This window comes from Theileria parva, chromosome 1, assembly GCF_000165365.1.
Source record: "Theileria parva strain Muguga chromosome 1, complete sequence, whole genome shotgun sequence".
In the NCBI taxonomy this organism is placed as follows: domain Eukaryota; phylum Apicomplexa; class Aconoidasida; order Piroplasmida; family Theileriidae; genus Theileria; species Theileria parva.
In genome coordinates, this window is record NC_007344.1 from 1,233,712 (window position 1) to 1,255,673 (window position 21,962).

Consider the following 21,962-nt stretch of genomic DNA (forward strand, 5'->3'; position numbering starts at 1 on the left):
AAAATAAAGCTACAAAAATGATATTAAAATTTTAATAGGAAATCAACTTTCTTAATATATATTAATTAAAAACTGAATAGAAATAGAAGGTTTTCAAGTAAATGTGTGAACAACTCAGGTATGGAATCCTGGTTCCGACCTTGACGGATTATACTCAACCGATAATATAAATATAACATAAACTGATAAAATAAATTTTATTATTCTAAATTTAGTAATTTTACTCAAGAATTTGAATAATTTAATAATTTTTTTCCTAAAGGAAGCTACACACGAATATCAGTTTTAAAAGTGGAAAAATGGGAGGAATTAATATGTTTATTTAGTTTAATCTCACACATTAATTATTTTTTAAATAGAAATTCAAATATTGACCATTTTATTGAGTTAAATGAGTAAAACAAAAAATGATGATAAGAATCTCAAATCTATAAATCAAGAAAATGCACTTTAATTATAGATATTTTATATTTATTGAATTCAATCATGGTTTAGGGCAATTTTAAATTAGTTTTAAAAAGTTTCTCCTTCCCTCAGTCAGAGTAAACTGTTTTTGTTGTGCGAATCATAAATAATTATACTTAAATAATGAATTAAAGATTCTTAAAATGACAGAGTTTGATTCTAATTATGGATCTTTTTTGTTTTTAAATTTCATAAAATTTCCATGTTATTCTGCTTCCAAACACTAGTGAATCTAATTTCAGTATTCTTTTTTATTATTCTTAGATTTTTTTAAAATTTCTTGATATAGTTAAAATACATATCATGGAAGGTGATGACATGTCAAAAATCCCTAACGCTGATGCTGTTGAGGTTAAACTCTCAAATTTGAGTATGTTTTAATCAACTGCTCAAATTTTAAAATGTTCTTAGGTGACGATTCTGATTCTGTTAAGGGGAGTCATCTCCCCGTGGCTAGGGTGAAAAAGATAATGAAGGAAACTGAACACCAGGGTGTAAGTTCAAAATTCTAATCTCTGACATCAGATGATATCTTCTGATGCTCCCGTGATACTAGCCAAGGCCTGTGAAATGTTAATAAGGGACCTGACTTTGCAATCTTGGAACTGCACTCAATTGACTAAAAGGTGTACACTACAGGTTAGTTTACCTTTTCTTTATTAAACTCTAGCGACAAGATATAAAAACTGCGATTTTTAGCAGTACCATTTACAATTTTCTATATGACTTACTAACACCGGAAGATCTCAAACCCATGATGGAAACTCAAAATGACCTATCAGTATTTTAAACATTCCTATTCATTTTTTATAAATAGAAATTCCTCTACTCACTCAGCATTTTAACTGTTTAATATTAGTTTAGAATAATTATTTAAATTCCCGTCAAAATCAAAATTTTTTAAATAATTCTCACAATTTACTTAATTCAAGTCTTGTTTTAAAGCCTTGTGGGTTTAAGGGGCCTTACCCCAAAGATGGTTACTCTCAACTAAGGAGCAAGATTACACATCCTTATCCTGATATCCGGCAAGGATACAGCTTGATTCAGAACAATAAACTGAACGAAGGGTATTCAAATGGTAATACTTCTAACAATTTTTTTGATCAAAATTTCAATTTCGACATTCAAGACCTAAGTTACTCCTCAATTCCACAGTACGGATCCAGTCCAAACTTCATTTCTGGCCAGAAATTATACCCAAATTCATTTAACGAACCTAAGATGAACACTCAGTGACACTTTAATCACACTTACAATTGAAACTAACAGAAATTACTAAATCATAAATGTTTAACCAAAACACTACATTTTATATAGAATACAGTTAATGAATATTAAGGTTTAAAGTATTAAATTTAAGTAGAGTAGTAACCCATTTCCTAAATTAACATGAAACGATACAATAGGGTGATAGTATAAATCTGAGTGGAATAATACTTGATAGCGTTTTTCAACGTTTTTGTGTAATGTATTTTCGTATCCAGGGGCGTCAACGAAGTATCTAGGAAGGCTGAATATGAAAGGGAACCTTCCATAGTGTTTTTGTCGTTTTTGACGAAATGCTAAGGTTCTTTTAACTCAATAAAAAATTACCATATTCATTATCTTGCGTAAAATCGTGTTCATTATCAACTAGAGAAGCAGTAAATTTTTGAGAGAAATTCCTAAAATAACTATAACAAATATTACATACCTCAAGGTATGATTGAAAAATGGAATAGAATGAGAATGAAGCATGTGTCTATCAGGCATTTGATAACGAAGATGCCTAATCCTCCCACTAAATTAAGATAATTAAAGAATAATTAACAAACGTAACGTCTGGGTTTCCCATGAGGTGGTGGAAGCAAACAACGAGTGTAACACCAATGGTTGCGTAACTCAAGAAGTAGTATACATATTGAGTGGGATCATTGAACCAAAGGCGATAAGAGCGGTGGAAAAAGAAATCTTGGAGCCTTTTATCGGTGAAACTATTGGTCAAATTTTTACAAACTTGTCGTAAGTGATGTACATCCCTGAAAAAAACCATGGGCACCTACAATTAAAATTTCCAATTTAAAAATAACATGTGAATTGATTACCAAAAGGTCTTGTAAAACAGGGAAAAGATATCTAATGATTTCTAGAAAAACAGTGTAAACAATATGTGGTGTAACATTTTATCACATTTACACCTTTCATTGATTTTAAACTAGGAATCCTCAATACTTTTTGATTAAACAAGAAATATAATAATGTAAATATACCTTACTTCTGGATAGTTATCCCCTTTCAATATTCAATAAAAAATTACAAAATCTCATTTGAAAACACTATTTAATGTTATAATTTCATTTATGAACTTTATTTTTATTTATTATATACAATATATTTATATTTTAAGTTATATTCACTTTCTTTATCATTTCATTCATAGATATTTATAATATGGTTTGATCCTGATTTAATTTTAACATGTGTTTGTCAATTTGGCACATTTTTCAAGAAAAACACTTTTTTTTACTTATTTAATCTAATTTTCTCTCTATTAACACGTATTCTACAGCACCTTCCAGGAAGTTTATACATTTTGGAAATGTGTAACTTTTTTTCAAAATATTTACAAATTCTTTGATTTACTTTTGGATTCTCAATCCATAAATTATTGTTTTTATTGAGAAAAACCAATTATTTGTAATTTTATTTACAATTAAACTATTTTTTGAGGATTTTAGTCTTGAATTTAAATGTGCCTCAAATATACTGATTATCTTTCCTTTTGGGCATCTTTTCCTTAAAATGTCTAGGTTCTCAGCCCTTTTGATTCAAAGATTATCGCAAAGTAATATAAAAGTGAATGAGAACTGTACATACTGGCGACCAATACTACTATGTTTATCCAATTGTGAAAATGGCTTGGATACAAGCCCGTCAAAAGTTGAGAGTTGTTTTGAAGGAAGGGCCTTAAACCAATATTTTATCCAAAAAAGGATAGCGGAAACTTCCAACTCCACATTGTGGAGGTGTTTTGATATCATCGAAAATCAGTTTTTTTGCATTAAAATATACTATATCACAGCCTGCAGAAAGGAAAGATCAGTCAGGTTTTTCAGAGATGACACTGAAGTTATAACAATGCTTGACAAGGTTATAGATGAAATTATATACCACTCCTCACTACAGTCATGCTCAGGTGTATCTAAAGTTAAAGAAATCATAGTTGATTTAGAGGGTGATATGATTTTTTTCATCATGTCATATCACCACTACCAGCTAATGTACTATGATTACTTTTCAAATACTTATCGTGTACCATATTCAGATAATTCAGGAAACAAATACCTTTATAAAGAGGAGTTCGCTAAGTTGATTATGAGACAACTAGTCCATACTATTCAGTATTTCCATGAAAACGGGGTAATCCACAAGGATATCAAACCTGATAATTTACTATTGCCAGATGTTGACTCGACAATGTTTGAACCAATTGGATCTCCTGAAGAAAATTATTCCACTTCTACTTTTACTGATGAATTAGTAGCTTGTGACCCCTCAAAGTTTAACATTGATGAAATGTTTGAACAACTAGGAGGATTGAACTGCAGCGAGATTCTCACCTACAGAATCGATGAAATTGCTGATGTTATCCCTAGAGATATAGTTTCACACGGGTTCCCTTATAGTTATTCAGATCAGTTTGACTTTTTTTACATGATGTGGGATGATTGTGACACTCTGGTTGATTTAAATTATTTGAAAAATAGGAAGGGTGAATTCAATGTTGGAAAAAATTCATGGCTATTTGCCTCAGAGCTTTCTAAAAAATCACAACTCCACTCAAGAAACCTGTTAAATTACTTTATTGAGGAACCCACGAATTTAAATTACAAGATTAATCGCAACTTTATCTGTAACGAAATTGAAAACAGCTCTAAAGTTCCACTTCATAGTGATCAAGAGAAGAATATTGTGATTGTTAGTGATTTTGGAGTTGCTAGTCTGGCTGAAGAGGAGTCTGGAAATTTGGTTATTTTCGACTCTGAAGGAACCACATCTTTCACCAGCCCTGAGAGTCTCAGGTATGTTGAAGGCTCAATTCCTGCTTCTGAAAGGGACGTTTTTGCACTAGGCGTTACCCTTTACTGTATGATATATGGCAAATTACCCTACTTTGGGAACAACGGTATAGAAATGTTAATAAATATTCTCGAAACCACACTAGTATTTCACTCATTTCGTGAAGTATCTCAAGATCTCAAATTACTGTTAAGTCATATGTTACACAAAGAACATGATAAAAGGATTAAACTAAAAGATATTTTATCTCATCCATGGTTAAATTCTTAATATACTATCCTAAACATACTAGACTATTTATGGTGTATATGTATGTGTATATACAAAAGTGTATATTATATAGTATAGTATTAGGTACAGTACCATAGTATATATATAGTATATATAATATTGTGTATACATTCACATTGATGTAATAAAATTAGTATTTAGTAATATGTTACATGATTTTGTTTTTAAAATCCTTAAACTCTAGTTTTGGAGAATGCTCAAATTCAGGTCCAGGTTGTCTTGAGAACTTTTCAACCTTGGTCGCGGGAGGTTTTGACAACATTGATACGATGGTTAGAACATTATTGATATCCTTGTAGCCAGCGGTAGCAGAAAGAGCATCAACTAATAGAATTCCAGTTTCTTCAAAGGAGTGTCGGCGATTCTCAAGCCAAATATTCTTTACATTTTTCCTAATTTTTCTAGCCAAATCAACCCTTTCTTCCCACGGAATAGATTCCAAATCTTCAGGTAATCCATTAGTATCATTATACAGTTTTGTTGGATCAACACCTCTATTCTCAATCTCTTGCTTCAAAGTAGGGCTCAGGTAATTTTTGAGAGGTAAAATCTGTTTGGCAACTTGTTTGTACAAACGAGACGGAGCATTTAGAACCTTTCTAGAAATTAAATCCTTCAAAATGTCCCAAAGAACCATATCTTCAGGGAGAAGTTCTACTTCAGATCTAACACGCTTGAGTATCATTCGAGCCCTTTTCAAAGACATGGTCTTACGACCCGACTCGAGATGCCTTTTAACTAACCCTGAAATATAGGGTACTTGAACTAGGGTATCCATAGCAGATTTGAGTGAAGTAGGAAGCTGCGACTGCTTGTATAGTTTGGCAGCAAGTCTTAACTTTTCATCAGATAAACGTTCTTCTTTGAGTTTTGAAATAAAGGACCTTGCCCCCCTAGATGTGAAGCTAAGATTCAGACAAAAATTGGTCAATAATTCCCTCTCAGACTTATAACCAGCAGCAAACGCAACGTTTTTGACAATTTGCAAAGCGTACTCAGGATGTAAAGAAGCTGCCACGCAAACTAATTTGGATCTGTTCTTTTTGGAGAGACGACTGAAGACCCCAGGATCCACGAGCTTCGAAGGTGACCACAATCCTTCTGAATCAGACTCAGAATAGAATAATTGGTCTGAATACGGATATCCCATGGCCTCAAATGAATTTCGAATCGGGTAGGTCTGATTAAGAGGATCGTTCTTGTTATCTCCAAATTCAATTTGGTTACAAGGCATACTACATGCAATTGACATGTAGTCTTGTTTCAACAAATCAGTCAAATATCTAGTCTTGATTTCACTTGGTATGCCAAGTCTAATATACCTAAGCAGAAACAACATCGTATATCTTAATAGTTTAGCTCCTATCAAGGTATAAACTTCAAATTTGATTCTCCTCAGACATAGTATTCCTGGTTTTGTTTCTTTTCCCTTTTCATCATCTATGGGATTATTTATCAATATATATAAGAATAAACGGTAGTATATAATATGTAAATGCATAAATGTAGGATACCATTGGGGTCCAAGATATTTATTCCGAACTTGCCAGTTATAGCTCCAATTTCACGGAATAAGATACGTGGACTTATCCTCATGTGAAATGCCAACCTTTTATAAATGTCAACAAATCTCTCAGAAGCTAAAGTCCTTAATTATAAGATAAACGTACCGTAGTTGTGGAGTAAATATGCGTGAATATAGTTGTTGTATCGGCTATTAGTCTTTTTTTCCGGTTCTGATACGAATCTACTTTGCAAAAATCTATTATCCATTTTCATTGATGAAAGAATTTTAGTGGCCTAAAGAGTTTTGTTGAAGGAAATACAAACCTTATCGTCTGAAGAATCATTTTTTGGCCATAACCACTCATACAAATCTTGCCCGAAATCACCCAAATCAACCCCAAAATTTTCCAGTAACTGATTTTTTTTAACATTTTCCTGAGTTTTAGGTTCTTCTTCCTTACCTTTAACCCTCCTCTTGGACGTTTTTTTTGTTAAACTGCCCCTAGGAGTTGTAGGAGATATTTTTGATTTACTTCTTCGGGACCTATTAGTGAAGGATTGAACCTTCCTGGAAGAAACCATTTCAATAAGGAAATTTCCATGGGTTTTATTATTTGATGTGTCAAATGTCACAAAGGTTCCATGGTCTTTTGTAAATTTATATGCGAGTGTAATTTGAATTAGGTTTGGAAAGAAAAATGATAGAAAAAGGTTAAAAAAAATATTTGTAAGGAAAATAATATGATACAAGTACATAGAACATTATTATAATATACAATACAAGAGTAAAAATATTAGAATTTCATCAAATAAACAACACACAAAGTGATATAAAGTTTGAAGTGTATATTTATTCAACGGAATGAATAAAAGAGTAAAATATTGTATTTTAAAAAATATAAAAAAATAACTAAAAATTTAAAATAACAATAAATAAATTATAGAATGAAATTTATGATGATTATAACTATTATTAGGATTCCTAACCAAATTTATGTATAACGAGTGGTAAAATAAAAGTTAAAGAAGCACATATGATTTTTTAAAACAGAAATGTGTAAAGTTATAATAAAAGTTGATAAAGCATATAAAAATATGTGTTACGTATTTTAGATATATGTAAATTTTAATGATTAAAAGTTACAATATATAAGTTTACTAGGTAGTTAAGAATTAAAAATTTTAATTTAGTTTCATTTGATGAATTAATTAAAAATTTAATTTAAGCATCTAATTTAAAACGAATTCAACGTTCCCCATAGATAAAAATCAATGATTATTAAATTAAATAGGAGTTAACATTTCCATACCCATATTTTTTAATTTTCCACAAATCACATAGTAATGTTTTCTAGGAATAAAAGTGTAAATTCTCCTAAGGATTTACAATTTTGGGAATCATACGACGATTACACATTAGATAATCCACATGCAGGGGTATTTATTTCAATATTTGTTAATTTTAACACATAGGATCCACGGTGTCTTCAAGCGAATAATTTCAACTATTGTAAACTACGATATACCTTGTACTGTAGATGTTGTCGTGAGTTAGGTGAAGACGATCCACGCTGCAAGTAATTATTTTCAAAATTTAACATCAATAATTAGGTACCAATATTATAGAACAGAACTATCTTGCACTCAAGACTTTCTAGACTTGGTTAACAAACACAGGGAAGAAGGTACAATCAATATTTTTTAATGATTTATTAGGAACCTGCTCAATGGATATTTTACCCAGCAGGCAACTTCACAATATGAGACATTAATCTTATTAAGTTCCCAAACATGTCTAAATACAGAATCAGTTTATTTGAAAATTGCTATTGGTATTAATCTGTTTTGTAATTGATATTAGGAATACACCAAGTCCAGAAACCGAGGAAGAGATTTTATCACATTTTTCGAGGTATCTTATTAGGCCAAACTTATTAAATAGGGTCATATCTGAGTTAAATGAATCGTCTGTTAAAAAACAAATATTGTTTGGTGTAAACGATATAACAAAGGCCATAGAGAATGATGTTCCCATTTCATTGGTCATTCTCTTTAGACCAAACGTGTAATTTATTAACTTAATTATTTTATTTAGGCCTACAACTATAATTCGACACATTCCCTTAATATGTCGAACAAAAAAGATTGATTACTTGGGCTTTTTAAAAAACACGAAGATTTCATGTTTACACTTCAAAAATATAAGTTGTCTAGCAATTAAACATGGAGAATGTGAAAGAATCAATTCAATTGTTGAATTAGCATTAAAGATTAAATTTTAACTAAAAAAAATTAATTTCGTTTTATTACACATATATAAGATTTATGCTTCAGATTTTTTTTAAAAAAAAATAAAAAAATTAAAAATTTAAAACCTAATGTAAAAATTAATAAATAATATATAAAATTAATAAAAATATTAAATAAACAATGATGAAATTTTATATATAAAAAAATAATATAATAAAATAAAAAATAAAAATAAATAAAAAAAATATATAAAAAATTAAAGATATATTTATTAAAAATATATATAAAATAATATATATTATATTAGAATTTAAAATGAACTATTAATATATATATTAGAATAAAAAAGTATTTGAATATATAATTAAAAAATAATAAAAAAATTATATAAATATATATATTAAATGATGAATATTTTATAAAATAAAAATTATTAATTAATATATATATTTAAAAAAAATAAAATTAAAAAATATATTAAATATATAAAAAATTAAAATATAATTAGAAAATATATTATTATTTATTATTTTAGTATTAATAAATAAAAATTAAAAATATTGAAATCAAATAAAAAGTGTTAAATATTTTTTTAATTAAAAAAATAAATATTAAAATACATTAACAAATCAATAAAATAAGATAATTATTAATATATATATATATATATATAAATTAAAATTAAAAAATTATAATAATAAATGTAATATATATATAATTAATATACAATAATATAATAATTAATATAAATAATATTGGATATTAATTAATAGATAAACTAAAGAAAATTATATGTTAAAATGAAAATATGTTATAAGATAAAAAATAAAATTAAAAAAAAATATATAAAAATTTGAAATTTATATATATAATAATGAATATAATTTTAATATTAGAAACAAATTATTAATGTATATATATATATAAATTGAAATTATGAATAAAAAAATAGAATTAATAAATAATAATTGAATAAATAAAATTAAAATAAAACGAACATATATTCAAATATATAAAAAAATATGAATGAATGAATAGATAATAATTATTATATATTAAAATAAAATGAAATAATAATGATATCAAATAGATAATATATTATGTTAATATAGATAAATATAAAATGATAATATATAATATAAATAATATATATATATTGAAATTTAATTATAAAATAATATATTGATGAAAAATAATATTAATATAAGTAATAATTAATTAAATAAACAATATATTATAAATAAAAATAAATAAATAAAAAATTTTAAATATTATAATAATTAAATTAAAAACAATTTATTATAATATAAAATAAATATAAATTAATTTTAAATTGTATTATATATATAATAGTAATTAATTTGATTATATAATATCAAATTGTATATAAAATTAAAAAAATATATGAATACAAAAAAATACATTTATAAATATCAATTTAATTAAAATAATATAAAAATTAAATATATATATATATGTATTTAAATATTTTTGTAAATTATAATAAAATTAATAATTCAAACAATTAAAAATATATTGTTTAATAGAGTTTATGTTAATAAAATGCAAAACAAAAAATAAATATATAAAATTTTATAGAATTTATACAATTAATAATAAAAAAACAATAATTTTCAAATTTTATTTATATATAATAATAATCTATAATAAAATGAAATAAAATTATTATTTATAATATTTATTGATTTGTGTTATATATATATTATGATAATTTGTTATTTATTTATATATATTTATTTTTAAAAGTAAATAAATAATTGTTTTATTTGATATATAAAATTGAAATTTTGAAAATTGTTAAATATTATTATTATATATATATATAAATATATTAAATTATTTAATATCTATATATTATTAAATAAATATTTAAACAAATATATTTTTAAAATTATAATAAGTTATTAATATATATATTATAGAATATAATATTAATTTATATTTTAATTTTATAAATATTTAATCAACTACGATTAAATATATAATATTTTAATGTTTTTATAAATTAATTAATAATTACAATATTTTTCAAATATAATTTATATTTATATTATAAAATGTTTTTTCTATTAAATTTTAATATTTATTTATTTTATTAATATTATTATAATGTAAATATCATAATATTTGATCTGAATAAAATTATTTAAAATTTTATTAATTTTATTATTTATTATATAATTATATTTTTTAATTATAATATACACAATTCAATATTTTTTTAAAAAAATAATACATTTTAATATACATATAATGATATTATTTTTATATATTTAACAATGATTTTATTTTTAATTTCCTTTATTTATTTATATATTATTTAATTAACAAAACATTATAAAATATATTATATGCATTTTTATTTTTATTAACATTTTAATTATTATAAATATAAAATTGTTTTTATTTATTCTTACTAAAATTACATATATTAATATATATTTAATTTACATTTTTTTAATTTTTAATTTATTATTATTATTTTACTAAATATTTACAATTATATTTATTATTTTTATATATATTATTTATGTAAATATAAAATTATGATAATATATATTTGAATATTTGTTTTTTTATTTTATTTTAATTTATTTAATATTCATTTATTAATTTAATTTTTTTGTTTATAATTTCAATATTTTTATTTAAATATATATAATACTAATCCGTTTAATTTTAAAATATTATACAATATTATATATATAAATTTCAATTTTTATATATATATATATTTTTAATTTTATTTTTTATTTTATAACATATTTTATTTTAATATATAATAATTTTTAGTTTATCGATTAATTAATATCCAATACTACCTATATTAATTATTATATTATTCTATATTAATTCTATATTTATTATATTTATTATTATAATTTTTTAATCATAATTTTTTATATATACATTTAATAATTAATTTTTATTTTTTATATATATACATTTTTTTATAATTTTTAATACTAAAATAATATATATAAATATATATTTTATTTCCAATTATAATTTTAATTATATATATATATATAAATTTTATTTTTATTTTTATTTTTTAATTTTTTTATATACATAATTAAATTTTTATTTTTAGAATTAATTTTTAATTTTTTACCTATTAGTTACTAATTCTGATTATTTTAAAAAATTTTTATTTTTTATTTTGACCTTTGGTTTATAGGCCAAAACTAGCCTTATAAATTTTTATTAAAAATTTCACTAAATCTTAGTCTAAAAATTTAAATAATTAGTTATTTAGCATTGTTATTGATTTGTCTTTAATATATTAAAATTTTATAAAAAGCTTTAATCGTTTCAATAAAAAAAATTTTTTTTACAGATACTCACTCTCCAGTCCTGACATTTTTATACTTAGTTAAGTAACTCTAAATTTTTATATTTTTTACTGAATAGTCTATAGAAGTAATTATAAGATGGATAATGATAATTTTAATGGTTATTTACAATTGAATAATGTCAATTTTTATGTTTTTCAACAAATTGTCTAGATCTCTCGAAATCTCAAATATAATTAGATATAATTTTAATTATTTAATTTAATTACTATAAAACTTTCTTAATTTTACAATTGTTATAAAAAAATAATTAAGTTAATGATTTTTATTTTACACACTATGTTGGACGAATTGGATTAACCAACATTTATGTCCACTAATAGTAAATTTATTTAAGATTGAACAATTTTAAAAACTAGTTATATATTTTTAGTATTACACAGTAATTAGCATAGTATAATTAATATACTACATTAAAATTATGTTTGACGGACTCTAGTCAAGTGCTGATAATAGATCCCTTCTAAGATCACGAGTGAATATCATCATAATATTTTTGAATCCATTTTGAAGTGCTTTATCAAACCAGAATCCAAATGCTCTTTTATTTGACAATCCTGTTGTTGGCCAATATGCTCTATAATGCTTTTTGAACTCATTTATATAGCCTTCGGCCAGAAAAATCAGTAGTATCATAGACAAATTGGTGAGAAAGCCGTTTACAGTGGAACCTGTGGAATTCCAGTTTGGTCCTACACCAGCATATCCCACAGCAAGAAGTATCATATGACTTACATAAAACAAAATAGTCAAGAAACCAACCATACCAGGTTTATTTACAATAGCTAAAGATGCTCCTGAATAGGGATAGTGCAATGCCTTTATAAATAAAATACCACAAAGACCCATTACTGGAATAAATATCAGAGTTCCGTGCCAATACGCCTTTTCATCTTCCCATTTGTTTTTGGGTGAGTATTTTTTTGTTTCCTCGTTGACATCAAGAATTGCTATAGTGATGTATGGAATAGGAGCAATAATAAGAAGTGCTTGATCGATCTTAGTTACATTCCTAAAGTCAACTAGCATACCCGGAGCTATAGCTGGATAAAAAACGTACACAACACCCTGAGCAAACACACACATTACCATTGCAGATATTGCATGACCGCTAATACTATCGCTAGTCTGATTAGAAGAACCACCACCATTAGAATGGTCATTTCCTTCATTTTTATCTTTATTCTTTTCACCGCATTTGTTACTATTGTTAGTGCCATTATAGTAAACAACAGTCCAAACGGCAGCAGTAGCCCCTGTAATTATTATTGATAAAAACAACTCCCAGGCAATAATGAGAAAATCAGTATCGTACCTCCTCTTATTACCAAATAGCTTCAAAAATATAAACTGATAAACTGATGTAAATATACCAGAGACTTGAATGGTGGCTAAAAAATAAACTATATCATCACCGCCCAATTTAAAACTAAAAGGAATATTCATTCCATACACAAAGGCTGAAAATGCCAAAGCCCAGTAAAAATCAGTTAAATGCCCCTCTTCACCACCAGTTACATACACAGAAAATAGAACTACATTTATAAGGAAGAATAACCAATTATTTGCGATTGATACATTTTCACACTCTTGAGTTCCAAAACCTTCAGATGCTGAGTAAATTGTACCAAAAGTATTTCCAACAAACCCACCAAGTTCTATTGCATTGTGAACTCTACTAACATAGAGACTGAATAAATGTTCGGGTATTCTAAACCGTTTCATACAGAATATGGCTCCATTCATTCCAACCCTAAGTGTTAGAAGTAGTGAAAATCCAACCAAAGCATAAGCTACTTTCTTAGTAGTACCATTCGACCCATCACTTTCAGTCATAACATTCATATAGTGTTCATACCTACATCCCAGTTATATTTTAATACCAATTACTAAAGAGTTTAACAATACCATTAGTTGACTACAGTAGTTATCATTCACATTCAGTTGGGTATTGGTATGTTGTTAGTAGCATACTACCATGTTATGTTATATTCATCTTATTAAGCTCAGTTTAGGTTATTCGTTTATAATTTTAAATATACTATTGTGATACTTGGTTCATTTAGATATATTAAACATACAACTCATACTTTATGCAATGCCACCATTATTATACCCTATATACTAAATGTGAGTTAACAACTATCCCACATGCTACTTTTGCGTCAAACATACTTAGAATTTTCTTCATTAAATATTACATTTCACAATATACCGATTCATAAATACGTAAAATACTTAGTAGTGGTAAACTCCGTTAGATGTATAGATGTATAGTTAAGAGTAAGATATTATTTGAGTGTCGAATATATGATAAAAAATTATCCATTTTTATCCATTTGTTCGAGGTCAGGTATAATAACCTGAGCCAGTTGATTGTAGACATCTTCCTCCAGAGGTTTCATTTGTATTAATCTATTTTCATATTTTCTATTTGACATATTCTGTACACAGGAGAGTAGTGATTCTTCATCTTCAAATTCTATCAACATGTCTCCAGCTTGGAAGTCCCTAGCCATTTCATTGTGTCTTGGAGCGATGATTAGTGCACTCTTGATTTTTCCGTGTTTTCCAAACTCCTCTTTCACATCATCCAGTACATCCAAATATTCAACTTCAGCTTCAACAGTTTCGGGAAGAACAATTTGAACAAGATGCAAATAACGTCCACTGAAATTGGCAGGAAGGGTGGTTGGTGCAGATGAAAGTTGTGGAATTACAATCTGTTGTTGTGTGGCTGTCTTCATGGAAGTTGATGAATAATCGTTAGGACGGGAAACACGCAATTGAACACCCATACAGGTCATCCCATCCATGGTTAAAGCCCTTTCAGTTTCCTCAACACTTGCAAATTCAACAAATCCATAGTTCCCCTTGTCCTTCGCAAACCATACGTACAACACTGGTGAAACATTTGGATCGTTACAAAAATTGCGATTTCTCATTTCGTTCCAAATCAAGTTCTGAAACCCAGTTTCAGTTAATCCTGTATGAACTGGAAGATTTCCAAAGTATAATCTTCTAAGTTTCCTGGTAGAGTTCATTAGGGCGGGATCTCCACCCAATATAGTAGTTTGTTCAGTCTTTGCAACCCACTGAAAACCGTCCCAAAACAAACGAACTGTCTGATGACCTTCCTGATCAGCCAACTTCTGAAATCCACCTGCTCTCCTAATACATTCAGCTTGAGCCTTTCTACGGCGTCTCTCAGCAGCCCTTGATCTAGCGTGACTCTCAGATATATCTCTGTTCAAAAGGAGATTTTCTTCCTCAGCATTTTCTGTTCTGTCAGCGTCTCTATTATAGTCATCATATCTCTCATATCTATCTCTATATCTATCTCTATATCTATCTCTACTTCTACTTCTACTTCGATATCTATCCCTGCTACGGCTCCTACTTCTCCTATGTCTGTACCTTTCATAGTCGCCTCTGTAACCATGATTTCTGGGATAGGAACGACGTCTACTATGCCTGTGATAATCTCTTCTTCCGTCTCTATAGTCATCTCTATAATCTCTGTGATAAGCGTGTTCATTCTCGTTATTTCCTACGTATGAACCTTCGGGGTTGACAGGATAGGCCACATTATCTTGTCTGTAATAATAAGAAGACATTTTTATTAAAATTCTAGAAATTTATTGTTTAGAACCAAAAAAATGTTTTATAAAACTTTATTCAATAACTCACTACCCCCACCAATAACTATATGATAATTTATGTTAATTATAACATTATTCTTGATTCTACCCGACACATTAATAAATAAATTAATTTTTTAATTATCCGAGTTGATTTTTTATATCAAAATTAACTTTTTAGATTATTTTCTACAAATACACTTGAGATTCCACTAGCTTCCCCTTTACAATCATTCATAATTGATTAATTATATACAAAAACATGAACATATTATCTTAAGAATCGATAAATGGAGGTATATATTCCTTATCTGCTATCGTATTTTCAGAAACTATAGTCTCAGACTTGATTATTGAATTTTTAACCTAAATAATACTTGAATAGAAATAAGTAGTACATTTGAATTTTCTTTCAACGTTACAGATGTTCCAAGTATAGATTTATTTACCACACTATTATCCTCAATTGTACAATTATCCATAACAACGGAGTCCGCAATCTTAACCTTATCACTGATTTTTACATTATTTCCTGATTAAACGCTTAAATTCTAATTTAACTCACCTATTACCGAGTTCTTTATTTCAGCTGATTCTGAAACCTCTGACGAATTGCCAAGTAAAACATTCTTAATCTAGAAAGTATACAAGGGTAAAAAAGTACTTTAGGAGTTTTTTTTGCGATTTTCTCTTTACTAGTTAGCGAACACTTAATATTTGCTGAGTATAGCGAGTCTATACTGTTAACTCTCGAACAGTTGAACGATTCACCTGAGGCTATAAAATAGAAAGTCCTTGTACGTTCAAGAAACTCGTCAAAAACCACATCACTTAACTTCCATGATTTGTCACTACAATTTTCTAGTTCATGTTGTAATGACTCGAAATTATCATTTTTTAGATACTCTACGGTGTGTTGAACAATTGTATATATGGTATACCTCTAAGAATTGGAGTTTGTTGAAGTTTAACAATGTAGGGAATAAGGTCCAACTAAAGACAAAATAAGTTAATAAACATACCCTTATGCTGGAATTTAGCAGAAAATCACATCTTAGAACTTTGAATATATTAATTGAAAATGAATAAACGTGAATATCAACAAGATCAAAAGTTATAAGAGAGTTTGCGTGATTAACCAGGTGGTATCTAAATAACTGAAAGCTCTCACCACTTTCCACTGAGAGATGCGGGGCAATTGACAGAAGAGAACAAGTACTTTTGTCCAGAGCTGTAACAACTCTATATTTAAAACTCCAATCTTCAAAGTCATTTCCACCTAAACAAACCTCCTTTTTAGCCTTTGCAGATCCCAAGGAGTTTATATCAAGTAAGGCTACTGTACACAATCTTGGGCTCTTAAGATGGTCCAACAAAAAAGATTTAAAATCAAAGTTACCAAATAAATCACAGGGCAGAACCACAAAATCGTTTTTTATATGTTCAGAAATGTAATTTAAGGAGTCAGTTGATCCAAATGAAGAATCATCGGAAGTAGGCACTCCCATAACACTAACTTTGGGCAATTTCTCAGAACCAAACTCATCTCTCAAAAAGTTTAAACTAACCCTTAAGTTTTCATCCACCAATGAGGAAATATTTTCACTTGTTAGAATTATGATTTCTGGAAAATGTTTAATAAATTTCTAACAAACATAACTATATATAGATAATAGTAAAAATAATGTGCATAAACAAACAAAATACGAAATGAATTTCTAACCTTTAAACTGATTTATTATCAAATTTCGAACAGTGTGGTAAAGTAGAGTATTAGAGCCAACTTTAAGCAAGATTTTTGGGAGACTCTGAGTCAAGGAAATAAAGTTGTTAGAAGATCCTCCCGAAAGAACAACTGCAGTTACATCATACGGAAGACTGCATTCACTGGATGATTTATCTCCCATATTTATAAAACAAGGAGCAATTTTTCAATTAATTTAAACAATTTTTAAAGACAATTTAAGTTATGATTTACGAAAATTTTTAAATTGATGAAAATAAAGTTTAGAACAGGAGGATTCCAGGTCAACATATTAAAACAACAAACATATATAATACAACATATTAAAATTAACTAACTCTGGATGATAATGTATCAAATCATGGAATCCAATGAGGCGCGGGTCATGGAATGCAGCGATAATAAATGAGTGGTTATTTAGTACACATCATAACAAATATTTAAAAAATAGTTAACTATATTTATTTATTTATGAAGGATCATTTACTTTGTCTTAAATACGGTCCTTTTCCAAAATTTTGACCCAATAATGATAAACTGGATTCCACAAATAACTAAACATTAAAAACTTTACTGTAGAATTTTAATCCCAAATTATTTAAATTATATAAAGACTCATCAAAACCTTTACAAATTGATATGAAATAACCTGAAAAATTTCTAAATATTTTACTTTAAAAAATCCCCCTTCAAGATTCAGCTCTTACAATTAGCCCATAAAATCCCTGAAACATGAAATTTGAACGTCTTTTAAATATCAGTTAACAATTTATTAGCTAATCTTCACTTTTATCTATTATTTAAATCAAATCTTTTATGTAAACATCTGAGATACCAAATCTAATATTTGGAGACGCAATCGAATCCACAAAAAAACCACCTTTATATTTAACTTAAATTATTTTATGTGTTTTGAAAAGTCTATAAAATAACCTTAATGCTTGATTATAAATTCAATTTATAGCCAAGTATATAACTGATTTTAAGACTGAAATTGAAAGATTAGTCATTTTGAAGTAAATTGACTTTGTAAATACAAACCAATTTTTTAGTTGATATTTTTGAGATTAAATTCATATGACTAAAATGCAGAGGCTTGATTCGTTGAAAGAGCTTTTAAAACATGTGTATGATAGAAATGACCCTGAACAAAAACCTAGTTCCATGGAGGGAATTAAAAAGCAAAAAACTCCTACATCATTAACGGTATTACATTTATAACATATTTACATTGCTTATTTTTACATAATATTGTATTTTATGTGATGAAACCATAATTTCTTTCTCTAGGAGCAAGTTTTGGTGGGACTTTTGAACGATCTTTTTTCCACTTGCGTTTTCCGTTCAGTTCCTTTAATGGACGAGTCACCCATAAGTTTGACAAAAACCAAGCCGGATCCAAAAAAAGATCGCTACATGATATATTTAAAATGGACAAAACCAGAAATTTTTATTCAATCGATTTCCCACAAATTTACAACTTTCACAGGAAAACCAACCCCTATTCAAGGTACTAATACTAATGGTTTACATTTGTTATTATTTAATAAGAGTATAGTTATGTGACTGATATTCTTAAAAAAAATTCAAATTTTCTTAGGCAAGATGACTAGATATGGAGAAAAGAGTGTTATATTATCTATGGGTCTTTCAACATCATTTAGAGCATACTTAAAACCATTTCGTTATTCAAACAAGATACCTGTCAGTATCTTGAACGAATTTATCGATGTTGAGATAAACAAAGGTGGATTGTGGGCATATCAATCTTTACCTGCTTTTTTATCCTCTGAAACAAAGGATACCAAAGAACAAACTGAAAGGAGAAACAATCTTTTAAAAATAGCCAATGAACAGCTTGATGAAATCCAGCCATCAACTATTGTATCCATTTTATGGTCTTTGTATTTCATACAAGATCACAAACGCATGCACAAGTTGTGTATGATATTGTGTAATGAGTTCATGCAGAACTACCAGAGTGACACAAGAAACTTTGTTTATTTCCTTTATTTATGCAGTAAAATGGAGTTAATTCCAAATGAAAAGTTGGAAGAGATTGTATATTCCAAATTTAACAACGTAACTATCTTAGAAAATCTCACGGTTCCAGACATTGTTATACTAACTAACATCACAAACTTTAGTAAAAACACTACTCTCACACAGAAAATATCTACTCTTTTGTACTATGAAATAGAACACATGAGTAAGGAATGTGTTGTTTTCCTGATCAGTGGACTTACAAAAATGAACTTCCAGTTTCATCTAAATGATTTGTTTTCTAAAAAACTCTTTTCAAGACTTTTGGCCGTATACGACGAAATTAATTCTGACGAGCAGTTGAGTGTTATATTTTATACCATGTCTACATTAACCTATGGAGTTGTTGGCTATTTAAATGAATTGATATCAAAGACTTTAACTAGGCTTCATAGACTATCATCAGATCAAATTGTGAAAATTGGTCTATTATATGCATTGGCTATTCACACTTCACAGTTGGCTGACAAACTTAATGAAAAGAAAACAGAGCCTAAAGAAATTAAAGACAGGATCTCAGGTAAACTGGAAGGTCCAGTTAGCACTTATATTGACGATTGTCTCGAGTTTGTATTCAGAAAAGCTGCAGTAAACTATAAATGCCCTGAGGCTGATTTGCTTATAATGATGAATGGCCTCTTAATACACACTCACATTCCTTCATCATCCAAAAAATTGGACGAGTTAGGTTTAGAATTCGGTGAGTCTTGGATAACTACATTTAGATGTACTAAAAGGGTTACAAAGTACAATAAAAATGTACCTAAAATAGATATTAATGCTTTGGAGGCTCAGGCGAATAACCCAGCCTATAGCAAGTGCTTTAAAATGTTCTATCTTAACTTAATTGACGAATTTTGTAACAGAACTGACGAGTTTAAAAGTGAAACCGTAGATCAAATTGTCTTTTCATTACTAACATTAAAAATCGACTTATCACCCATCTATGAGGTATTTAACGATAACTTTATTTGATAGTTTACATAGTTATTTTTATAAATACTTAACTATATATGTTATAGGCTGTCTTAATAAGTAAAGGTGAATCAATAAGGCAGAATGTGGGATTTGTTGAAATACGGATTGTGGAGTCTGATACTATGGAAGAACAGTATGAAATGGCTAGGGAAGTATTAACATGGTCTAGGGCCAAGGACGGTATTGACGTTCTCAAAATTGGTGATACTGTGGTAGATTCAAGTCCATTTGAAAAACTCGGCATGTCAGTTGAAGTTACTTCCCACAATAATGATGAGGAAATTAAAGGAGAACCAGTTGATACTACAAAATCTGATGTATTGAAAGATTCTGAAGAGGATGCAGTAGAGGACTCTGGAGAGGAGGAAACAGAAAAAGAGGTAATCATTATAAAAAAAGCTGAATCTGTGGTCAAAGATAAAGAAACGCCGATTAAAAATAGAGTTGAGTTTGATGTGAAAGCTGAAGAGGAACCTGTAGAAATTGTAGAAAGTGCGGAGCCTGTAGAAATTGTAGAAAGTGCGGAATCTGATGAGGAAGATATTGTGTATGTTGAAGAAGCAGATAGTAGCATTGCAAGCAGTGAGAAATCCTGTAGCTCCAGCTCTGTTATAGAGGAAATAGTTGTTGATACAAAAAAGAGTAAAAATAAAAATAAGGTTAAGATTGAAACACCTGTTAAAAAAGAAAAGGCTAAGGAAAAGACTGTTTCTAAAAAGAAAGAAGATGAAGAGAAACGCCCGGAATCTGAGGAAAAGGTGAAAGAGACTAATATTGAGGATTTAATAAAAATGGCTTCAAAAATGGATTCTTCAACTTTAGCTCGTTAGTGTTTATAAAAATTATTCTCTAATGATTATAAATAGTTATTTTTAAAATTAATTAATTAAATTAAAACTTGCACGAAGTGGGATTTGAACCCACGAGGACTCTCGCCCACCAGAACTTGAGTCTGGCGCCTTTGACCGCTCGGCCATCCGTGCTGAAGAACCCTTGAAATTATAATCTAATATTTATTATTTAGAAGGGAGTCCAGTCTACGACCTTTTAAAAAAACTTTATAAAAAGGATTCCGAAGATGTTGAGGAAAAGAAGGTAAAGAAGATCGGGAAATATGAATTATTAAATACACAGAGTTTAGAAGGTAAAGAGTCAAAGAGACAAAAATCTAAAGGTAATCACTTAACACATTCAAAATTAAATTTTTAGAGGCAAACAAGTCCAATTTATATAAAATTTCAAAGTATAGGCAAACTAGTGAGGATTGGGTAAATCTTGCCGTGGAATCCAGAGAACCTACAAAAAAGGGTATAATAAATATTAATATACACTCAATTATTGTTTATATAATAATACACCCTTTTAATATTATTATATTATTTCATTAGGGAAGAAAAAAGATAATAAACCTCATTTGGATGAATTAGCAAAGAAGGAAGATGTTTTTTATAAATTGAAAACAAACAAAAAAACGAGAGTTGAGTTGGAAAAGAGGGAAGTCCAAATTGTTTACAAATATGTAAAAATCAAGAACTAAAGCTTTAATTTTAAATTTATTGATCATAATTTTAAGTCAATACAAATATGATTTGTATTAAAAATACT

General features: G+C 27.6%; 10 protein-coding genes and 1 non-coding gene across 11 annotated transcripts; 5 read left to right on the top strand and 6 right to left on the bottom strand.

Moving 5' to 3' along the window:
• Window positions 1-566: 566 nt before the first annotated feature.
• Window positions 567-1,760, top strand: NFYC3 (Histone-like transcription factor (CBF/NF-Y) and archaeal histone family protein; the record flags this gene model as incomplete). The annotated part of the gene is made up of 5 exons (XM_761012.2): window positions 769-835; window positions 877-959; window positions 991-1,104; window positions 1,136-1,246; window positions 1,330-1,704. 5 exons carry the CDS (start codon window positions 769-771, stop codon window positions 1,702-1,704), a joined length of 750 nt encoding a protein of 249 aa, XP_766105.1.
• Window positions 1,761-1,790: 30 nt separating this feature from the next.
• Window positions 1,791-2,586, bottom strand: TpMuguga_01g00585 (uncharacterized protein; the record flags this gene model as incomplete). Its single annotated transcript, XM_761013.2, has 5 exons — window positions 1,824-1,847; window positions 1,906-2,030; window positions 2,062-2,132; window positions 2,162-2,248; window positions 2,283-2,500. The coding sequence occupies 5 exons, from the start codon at window positions 2,498-2,500 to the stop codon at window positions 1,824-1,826; spliced, it is 525 nt and encodes a 174-aa protein (XP_766106.1).
• A 377-nt stretch (window positions 2,587-2,963) lies between these two features.
• On the top strand, window positions 2,964-4,813 carry Camkk1 (Protein kinase domain protein). The gene has a single exon (XM_061305026.1). It carries the CDS (start codon window positions 3,250-3,252, stop codon window positions 4,795-4,797), a length of 1,548 nt encoding a protein of 515 aa, XP_061161600.1. The 5' UTR covers window positions 2,964-3,249; the 3' UTR covers window positions 4,798-4,813.
• Window positions 4,814-4,966: 153 nt separating this feature from the next.
• On the bottom strand, window positions 4,967-7,080 carry TpMuguga_01g00587 (putative integral membrane protein; the record flags this gene model as incomplete). Its single annotated transcript, XM_061305027.1, has 4 exons — window positions 4,967-6,258; window positions 6,333-6,458; window positions 6,489-6,618; window positions 6,649-7,080. The coding sequence occupies 4 exons, from the start codon at window positions 7,078-7,080 to the stop codon at window positions 4,967-4,969; spliced, it is 1,980 nt and encodes a 659-aa protein (XP_061161601.1).
• A 588-nt stretch (window positions 7,081-7,668) lies between these two features.
• On the top strand, window positions 7,669-8,096 carry TpMuguga_01g00588 (uncharacterized protein; the record flags this gene model as incomplete). Its single annotated transcript, XM_761016.1, has 4 exons — window positions 7,669-7,761; window positions 7,798-7,901; window positions 7,936-8,009; window positions 8,041-8,096. The coding sequence occupies 4 exons, from the start codon at window positions 7,669-7,671 to the stop codon at window positions 8,094-8,096; spliced, it is 327 nt and encodes a 108-aa protein (XP_766109.1).
• Window positions 8,097-8,115: 19 nt separating this feature from the next.
• TpMuguga_01g00589 (Ribosomal protein L7Ae/L30e/S12e/Gadd45 family protein) lies at window positions 8,116-8,606 on the top strand (the record flags this gene model as incomplete). Its single annotated transcript, XM_761017.1, has 4 exons — window positions 8,116-8,156; window positions 8,186-8,236; window positions 8,267-8,389; window positions 8,420-8,606. 4 exons carry the CDS (start codon window positions 8,116-8,118, stop codon window positions 8,604-8,606), a joined length of 402 nt encoding a protein of 133 aa, XP_766110.1.
• A 3,780-nt stretch (window positions 8,607-12,386) lies between these two features.
• TpMuguga_01g00590 (uncharacterized protein) lies at window positions 12,387-13,796 on the bottom strand (the record flags this gene model as incomplete). Its single annotated transcript, XM_761018.1, has 1 exon — window positions 12,387-13,796. One exon carries the CDS (start codon window positions 13,794-13,796, stop codon window positions 12,387-12,389), a length of 1,410 nt encoding a protein of 469 aa, XP_766111.1.
• Window positions 13,797-14,230: 434 nt separating this feature from the next.
• U2af2 (Splicing factor U2AF 65 kDa subunit) lies at window positions 14,231-15,568 on the bottom strand (the record flags this gene model as incomplete). The annotated part of the gene is made up of 1 exon (XM_761019.2): window positions 14,273-15,568. One exon carries the CDS (start codon window positions 15,566-15,568, stop codon window positions 14,273-14,275), a length of 1,296 nt encoding a protein of 431 aa, XP_766112.1.
• Window positions 15,569-15,848: 280 nt separating this feature from the next.
• EIF2B3 (Nucleotidyl transferase family protein) lies at window positions 15,849-17,801 on the bottom strand. The gene is made up of 7 exons (XM_061305283.1): window positions 17,316-17,801; window positions 16,615-17,216; window positions 16,534-16,585; window positions 16,257-16,498; window positions 16,158-16,227; window positions 15,991-16,124; window positions 15,849-15,958 (listed from the first exon to the last, which is right to left on the bottom strand). Exons 1-7 carry the CDS (start codon window positions 17,497-17,499, stop codon window positions 15,869-15,871), a joined length of 1,374 nt encoding a protein of 457 aa, XP_061161976.1. The 5' UTR covers window positions 17,500-17,801; the 3' UTR covers window positions 15,849-15,868.
• A 612-nt stretch (window positions 17,802-18,413) lies between these two features.
• Window positions 18,414-21,894, top strand: TpMuguga_01g00594 (uncharacterized protein; the record flags this gene model as incomplete). Its single annotated transcript, XM_761022.1, has 7 exons — window positions 18,414-18,542; window positions 18,627-18,846; window positions 18,937-20,330; window positions 20,402-21,182; window positions 21,382-21,531; window positions 21,567-21,665; window positions 21,746-21,894. 7 exons carry the CDS (start codon window positions 18,414-18,416, stop codon window positions 21,892-21,894), a joined length of 2,922 nt encoding a protein of 973 aa, XP_766115.1.
• Window positions 21,257-21,340, bottom strand: TpMuguga_01g01244. The gene has a single exon. It is a non-coding gene; the product is annotated as a tRNA-Leu (tRNA).
• Window positions 21,895-21,962: the final 68 nt, after the last annotated feature.